Source organism: Orbicella faveolata, unplaced genomic scaffold (genome assembly GCF_042242905.1).
Source record: "Orbicella faveolata isolate gen_17 unplaced genomic scaffold, um_ofav_v1 contig_47, whole genome shotgun sequence".
Taxonomy (NCBI): domain Eukaryota; kingdom Metazoa; phylum Cnidaria; class Anthozoa; order Scleractinia; family Merulinidae; genus Orbicella; species Orbicella faveolata.
In genome coordinates this window covers 16,807,599-16,816,098 of record NW_028301577.1, presented here as the reverse complement: position 1 = coordinate 16,816,098, position 8,500 = coordinate 16,807,599, and the positions used below count along the sequence as shown (strand labels likewise).

Below are 8,500 nucleotides of genomic sequence, written 5' to 3'. Positions count from 1 at the left end.
GCGGACTCGTGAGGACTCGGACGGCGTCCAATCCTTCCTACGAACTGCGTTGATCCAAGCGGTCCGCTTTGGTTCACTTTCAGGAAATCTAAAAAAATTTATTCCCGATGCATTTGTGAACCGATTTGTACAATTTATCACGCAGCAGCTCACCGGTATTTTCTCCACGAACCCTTTTCTTAGGCAGTAAATTTAGAAGGAAACATCAAGCCACGTCGTGTTTTCGCTAGTCCCCTCCGCAGCCGTTTCTGGGGGTGTCAGCGTTGCGTGACATCCTAAAAAACGGCTGCGGAGGAGACTATGTTTTTGCCAGCCATAGAAATAAACAACCCCACGTGACCTAGGCGTGACGTCACAGGAAACATCGCTACACAGGTGTTTTGTAAATTGTTTTTCCGTTACGCCCCCGATGGTGAGACACCGAATACCGTCTTCGGTTCGTTCTGGTTGTATTTTTGGATTCAACACCACTGTTGGACCCAAGTTCTGAATGTTTTTCTGGTCTCCGACTTTTGTATCCCCCTTGAAATGGTTCCCGGCATTAGTTATACAGCTACGACGAATTTTTTCCGCCGAAAAACGTTGGATGTCATTTAGATGGCCATTCAGCTCTGTTCAGATTTGGAGGGCAGAACCTGGAATTAGACTTCCGATTCTGCAGTACAGTCCATCCGAAAACACTGATTTTATAACGGGAAAACCTTGATGTACACGCCTCGAGGCATGAATTTGTCAAACAGCAACAGAAACCTTGGAACAGCGAAGAAAACTACTCTGGATACTGCAAGTCAGAGGTTTGTCACGGAAGGGATAGTAGATTGCCATTAAACCTCCCCACCCCCAAAAAGGTGCATAATACGAAAAAACTGTCAACCTTATGGAGCATAAAGTGTCGACACCAATGTTTGGTTAACTTCGTGCGCATATCATCTACAATTGACAACAGAGGCAGTGGCAGTTTACCGCAATTTACTTCGGTTTTCCTGCATAAATACATGGCATAACCTACTCTAGCTAGGATATTATGAACTGACACGATTGATCCTGATAAACTGTTTGAGTTTCTAATGTAGAACCATAGTAATTTTTTCTCCTCGAATGATTTACATTAATAGCTTACTTAACCTTGACTTAAGCATGGTATTCCTACCTATATTTAGGCTAATTGAATTCTTCTTGAAATAACGAATACTGGCCACAGACAGCTGAATAATTAATTAATGTCGACCCGAAAATAGAGATTACATACTCGTGGATTATTATTGGCTAAGAATATTGAATAGTTGTGAATAAAGTTTTCAGTTTATCCCCCCCTCCCCCCACGGCATTGCGTAGAACTAATGCTCTTGGAACATGATGTGCTAGCGACCATTTTCAGAACTTGGTTTCGTAAATTGTTATCAAACAGTATTCAGTAATCTCCGAAAAAATCCGAATTTATCGTTATTTTTTGCACTAGAATCTCGTTCCAAATTAAGGCGGATAAATGAATCCTGGTTGGTTGGAGGCGGTCCATCACTTCGACATTACAGCTGAGCCATCTAACATTCTAACCGTTTGTAGATGCATACATTTGCATTACCTTCTTCTTCTTGTTTCTGGACCCCTTGTGCACTCTGTCAATGGTTTGAATCCGGTCCCCCATTCATAGCACTCTAGCGTCTGGGGCTTTACGAGACGTACTTCTTGGTTTATTTTGCCATTTTGACATGAACGGTTAACCTACCAGAATAAGGCTCCAAAATGTTTGACTCAAAAGCTCTCTGACAATAATATAGTAATATAGCTCCCTAATAAATAGCTTATATTCAATTTTTACGTCACAATATCATATTTTAAGTTTCATTACTTACTTATGCACCTAAACATTTTTCGACAAAAAAGTGATCTATCACGTACTCAGCGATTGCAAAAAGTAGGGAGACGCGGAGGCCTCATGGTTAGTGCGCTCGTCTCCGGATCGAGCAGGCCGGGTACGAGCCCTGGCCGGGGACATTGTGTTGTGTTCTTGGGCTAGAAACTTTACTCTCACAGTGCCTCTCTCCATCAAGGTGTATAAAAGGGTACTGGCGAATTTAATGCTGGGGGTAGCCCTGCGATGGACTAGCATCCCATCCAGGGGGGAGTAGAAATATTCCTAGTCGCTTCATGCTACAGTAACCGGGATAAGCTTCGGTCTGTTGGGCCACTTGGCTGGTATGGCAGACGTTACTTACCTACCATTACAAAAAGTAGCAATTCCTCCAATGATAATCTCGCTCTCCCTCCCCTAAGTTAAGCCCGCTCTGTAAATAAAAGGCAAAAAGCCCTAAGGCTTGTTTAGGATTTGTACGGCGTGTCTATATCTACTGAGGGCCGGCTGTTATATATTAAAATTACTGCTTTTCGTTTTACCACAGAGAAATGAACAGGACTTGCTTTAAAGGTCTCACAACCAGTAGTCTAAACATCTTGGTTTGTGTTTCGTCTGCAGGCTACCATTCTAATAAACGCTTTATGATAAAACTTGTTCATCATGCCGTAACAGACTGGATGCAGAGCGCTTGGCAACAAAGTCAGAGTAAAAACAATACTGATAAACGTGAAACGATGAGGCCAGTTTAAAAACGCCTCCACTTTAAATTCATGCAAAAGGTACTGAACTTGAAAAGGAATGTAGCACACAACAAAAATCAGCACAATGACAAATACCATTCTCAGTACATCGTTCTCGAGTTCAAATGTTTTGTTGCTGGATGGTGGTGTTCCGTTGTTTGTTTCTTGTGAATCCGGTTTGTCGCCTTGTTCTTCCAGATTTTGATAAGTCGGACTTCCCTTTCGTTGATGATATTTTACCTTTTCTTTCTTGCCGTCAACTGCAATGGCCATCAAGTCGATATCCTCGTGGTTTTCTCCTCCTGTTTGGCTCAACAAGCTGCCTCGTTGCTCGTCGGTACACAAGGACTGGCGGGTAACGGACGAAAGCGCCTTGTTCTGCTCGTCTCGAAGCTTCGCAATGACAAAGATGTGTTCCCTGATTTTCTTGCTCACCAAAGCGTAAGATGTCGCCATTATGACAAGTGGCAGGGCAAAGTTGATCACAAACAGAACGACTGAATAAGCATCTTGGTAGTGTGCATAGCCTTCTGGAAATATTTCTTCGCACGCATGAATCTCGCAGTTGTCACCGTACGAATTCACAACACGGAAAACTAATGTGGGAACCGATAGCCCAATAGACCCCACCCATGTGACAATTATAAAACAGCAGATTTGTCGAGGAGTTGGTTTGGCGACCAGTGGCTTGACAAGGAGAAGACAGCGATAAACGGAAAGAATGGCTAATGTTGTTGTGATAACCAGCACACTTGTCATTTGTAAAGGAGGCAAAATCTTGCACATGGCGTATCCCAGCTTCCAAGAAAATGGCGGCTCGTCGGCGTGGATTGTGAAGACCGTAGAAACTGTGCTGAGAATTTCAGCGAAAGCCAAGTTGCTGACTAAGTAGTGTGCAAACGGTTTAGTTCCGGGTTGCCTCCAGACTGCTCGACACACTACATAGTTTCCAACCAAAGAGAACACTACTATCAGGCTGAACAAGACTGTTCGAATAATCCGTGATACTTGAGGTTCAGGAACGTATAAAGATGAAGTGCTGTTGGTGGCACCGGCAGCTGTTTGGTTGATACTGTCCCTAAAGCATGACATGTTCAAAAGAATCGTCGGTTTGTTCCCTCAAAGAGGATTTTACGTTTCCAATTCTCCTCCAAACTGTATGTCTTGTGGTGACGGGGTCAACACTGCACACAGACTGAAATTGTCACGTTTTTGTGGAAATCTGTAATGCAAATAGTTTTCTTTTAAATGAATGGATCTTTTTCTCCTTTAGGTACTCGAGTATCATTGAACGGTGCCCTTTGAAAAAAAAAACCGGATGCATTAATTCTGACCAGAGTAAAATGGCTCATTTGCATTCTATTAAGTAACGATTTAAGAATTTTCATAGGTTTGCTCTATTGAAATAAAGAATTTGATCTTAGAAAAATGGTCACATTATCACCAGGGAGGATTGATTTACTTTCCGCTGTAATGCTACAGTTTTCCTGGAAATCATTTTGTGCCTCTTATCGTCACGAAAATGTGGAAACCTTAAAACCTCCTCAGCCGGAGACATTTGATCTTTGCCTCTAGCAAAAAGGTGGTTCATTTGCATCCTATTAAATAACCATTATACTTTTATTGTTTTGCCTCGACGAGAAAAGAATATCTTGACCAAAAATAAACTCGGTGACACGCTAAAATGTATGTGCCATGAATGATACAGGAATATTTAACCCTTTGATTTTATTTTGTTCCATTTATTTTCCAGGACTAGGAGCTTTCTGTCGATAAAAGGAACATGTTCATCTTATTTCACATCGTTCCATGAAAATAATTTTCAAGCAATTGGCAAGCAATTAAAGCTCAGTTTGAAAGTCATTCATTAAACTTTCTTGAATTTTCTCCTTCATTTAGTGGGGGCGTGATATCTAAAATGCAGCTTTCCGGCCATTGCTGGCTAAGAATGCGTCATTTAAAATAAAAAATAGTGTCGCTCTTCCTTTAAAACATTTCCAAAATCACCACACATACTGCTCTACAAAGGCACGCCTTTACACCGGAGGCCTCGAAGGGTAAAATAAGAGAATCTAAAATGAATTAATTACTCTATTTAAAAGGCATTGCCAGTAACAGGCTCAGTTTAAACGAAAGTGTAAGCTAAAAAGTACTGTAGTTCTGTTGAAGAGTGTCTGTTTCAAAGCCTAAAGAAATTTACGGAAATAATTTGCTATTTTCCTCCCACGTTGCCTTCCTGTCCCCCTGACGGGTTGAATCGAGAAAAATGGTTTTCAAACTGGTGTGTCTGCTGTTTACTCTTCAGAACCACGTTAATTTAATATCAATTTTTGCCATCCAAAACCGGCAAAGTAAGTGCGCTTTAAAAGAAATTTTTATGACTTTTGTGGCTTTTATAATGTATGGGACATGTGCTAATATCAGGAACAGTGAGGAATAATGCGTAGACAGTGGTTTGCTTTAAACGCGATAATCAGAACAAAAAAGTCACAAGAAATATAATTTGAAGTCAGAATCCATTGCATATCATGAATGTTTTAGTAAAAAAAAATAAAACAAAATGGGTCGTACTAAATGTCAATATTTCTATGTTTTGGAGACCTTTTATCTACTTGGCGTCATCTGACAAAGAGCCGTAAGCTGTAAGCAAAGCGGGAAGGAAGAGACCAGAGGAAATGAGTGCGTTGTTTAAAACCTTCTCTTCACGCAAAGTTCAGGCCAGGCTCCACCCTCTTTAATTGTTATGACAGCTTTGATTGAATTGATGCATTTACTAGTCATTGTTAAATTCATATCTTTCACCTTAATGCATTTTTATGCTTCTAACTTTACCTCTATACGAAACAACTTTTTCTTAGTTCCTTTCATTTTTAGAATAAGGATCTGTTTTTCTTTTCATGCTGCGAACTCCTTTAACATAGCATCAAAGCAGTCCCTTAATATATTTTTTGGAAAATAATTAGTTTTGTGGGGTGGAAGACCACCCTAAATTATCCTATTTAAATGAATTTAAACTGAGCAATATTTAAACTATACTAAACCTCCTGTTGTGATCTACAGAGGAAGTCTTAAAGAGGCTGACATCATTTATGAATACGTGTTGTATTCACCAGTCTGCCTCGATAAACGAACACTTCCTTTTGAAAGCCGTTTTTGCAGGTGGAGGTATTTCTGTAGGTCTTTTGTTATCGAAACATTCCAGTCAGTAGAATTTTTTTTTTTTTACTTCTATTATTTTACCAATTGCAGATCAAACTATCTTGTCTTGAATAAAGCTGGAGTGGAAAAGCACCCATTTGGTGATAATATTAATCTAAATACTTTTCCACTTTCTCGATTGTTTTATGTTCCTTTTAGACCTTCTCGCCTTCTCTGGTCAATTTTGCAAGGAGCAGCCGGCTATATCCACTGTTGAAGAAGAAAGCCCTTAGTCACGCAGTCTTGGAACAAAACGCCTGACAGATTCCTCTCTCGACTCCTCTCTCTGTCAAACACTAGAACAACAGTGACACGAGAACAGAAGCAACAAACCCGACATTATAAAAACACGCTTCATGTTCATTTTCCCAGATCTTCAAACATCGCCTTTAAATCTTTAAATCACATCTTAAAATCCTTAAAATCACACCTTAAAATCCTTAAATCACATCTTTAAAACTTTAAATCACGTCTTACATATACATAAAATCATCTTATATGGAAACTCAGATCGTTATCAAAATACTTTTCGTTTTAAACATGAAGACAGCAACTTAAAGTGCGCACTTTAACAAGCCTAAAGTGTGCATTTCTAGAGATTTAAATCGCGTATTTTGAGAAACGTAAATCGTGTCCTTTGAGAAACTTGGAGTGCGTACTTCCAGAAACTTAAAATGCGTACTTTAAAAAACTTAAAGTGCGAACTTAAACAAACCTGAAGAGTGCATTTCTAGAAACTTAAATCGCGTATTCTTAGAAACTTAAATCGCGTACTTTGAGAAACTTGAAGTGCGTACTTCAAGAAACTTAAAATGCCTGCTTTAAGAAACTTAAAGTACGCACTTAAACAAACCTAGAGTCCGCATTTCTAGAAACTTAAATCGCGTACTTTTACAAACTTAATGTGCGTACGTTAAGAAACTGACAGTGCGCACTTTAAAAACCCTAAACTGCGTATCTCTAGAAACGTAAAGCGCGCAGGTTTAGAAACTTAAAGTATGTACTTCACCTACTTTTAAGAACATAAAATTCGCACTTAAAGTTTCTCAAAGTGCAAAGTTTAACTTTCAGAAACCTGTGCAACCGTTTTTATATAAGGGTCTTTGCCCAGTAATTGATAATGATCCAAGCAAGGCTGGTCATTATTAAGGATATATTACATGGCATTAAGATCGCCATTTTTCTTGCGGAGCAAAGCAGCCAATTTTGCAAGTGCGGGTAAACTTCCGGGTAAGTTCCATTTTGCAATATATCGGAACACAAAAACTATTGCATTTATTGTGCATGAGCTATAAAATCAATCTCTGACAAAAAAGGAAAAAAAGCTCAGGAAATAATCACAAAGGCGCCGAAAGAAAAAAGTAAACTGATGCTCAAGATTGATAAAATGAAAACTTTCAGCGGAATAGTCCACTAGCAATCTTGTAGCCTCGGGTATATTACCGCGTCCAGGAATGGCGGGGGGGGACATTGAGCATGAGTCAAAATCCCACCCAGTCCCTCCCCAAGATGAAAGTGATATGTCAAGCAAATTCTGAGAAATCCCGCAACCTCATGGAATAAAAGCGATCAGAAACCTGAGATACCTTATCTTGCCCCCCCTCCTCCCCCGCCCCCCCACACCCGGGGTCGAGAGTACACAAAGTATTCTTAGAGAGATTGTATGGATCGATCAAAAAAGTATCTGATTTCCTCCATTTTTTCACTCAAATTCAATTTAATTTCAAATCCATAGAAACTGCGCGCTTCAAGTGATTGAAAACCAAAACAATCAAACTATTTTGTTCTTTATTCATTGTTACTGACGCAAAACTAAACGCACTTATTTGAGTTAGAAAAGCAACGGAGTCGAGAAAACTTGAAGAGAGAAAATAACGATCAAGTCTCAGGCAGTGATAAGCCATGACCAACTATTTTGTTTTCGTTTCCTATGGCAACGATAAGCCATGGACATTTTTGATTTTAGTTTAGTTTATAATGCCTTTTTTCAAACTATTTTCATAAAACTAGTTTTTTTATTTATTTTGCATTTATTTATTTATTTCACTGACGGGCACGATCTTCCCTTAAAATTCCTCGCGATCAACGTAACAAAACGCGGAAATTTTGTTCAATTTAACCCCACCCCACCCCTCCCATACAGTGCCAAATTCATCACCCTATAAATTTGAGACAGCGTGTGAACTCTCATTTCAACGATGCATTACAAACGCAATATTTACTTTACAAGCCGCACTTTAATTTCACGTTAATTCAGTTACATCTCAATTCATTCGTACTTATTGCATAGAGTGTCGGTTAAGTAAAGTAATTATCTTCTTCGGATTATCACAGACTCCTTGTTGACCCTCAACATGATTTTTGCGGAAAGAGGAGCAGATAGCGAAGTATGAAAGTGCAACAATAAAATCATCGATATGAGCTCTTTTTTTTTGCAAAGGGTTAAAAAGTTTGATTAATCTCGACTGAAAATCGCGGTTGTGGTGCCATACACAGTTCACAAGAAAAAGACATTTTTCGGAGTTTTTGTGATTAGAGCTCATCGAGTACAGAATTCCTTCCGCTCACTTAAAATAGGTTTTAACCACTTGTTTATGATCCTTCCCATCCTTAGTGCAGAAAAGATACAATGACTGTTAGGTCAAACTGCTTTGGCTTCTGAAAAATCTGTCACCCGAAAGGTTGAGAATTCCTATCACTAGCCCCC

At 39.5% G+C, this 8,500-nt stretch overlaps 1 protein-coding gene across 1 annotated transcript; it reads right to left on the bottom strand.

Annotated features, from left to right (window-relative positions):
- Positions 1 to 952: 952 nt before the first annotated feature.
- Positions 953 to 3,873, bottom strand: LOC149097385 (orexin receptor type 2-like). Its single transcript, XM_089280363.1, has one exon. The coding sequence runs from the start codon at positions 3,685 to 3,687 to the stop codon at positions 2,443 to 2,445; it is 1,245 nt and encodes a 414-aa protein (XP_089136489.1). The 5' UTR covers positions 3,688 to 3,873; the 3' UTR covers positions 953 to 2,442.
- Between the last annotated feature and the right edge of the window lie 4,627 nt (positions 3,874 to 8,500).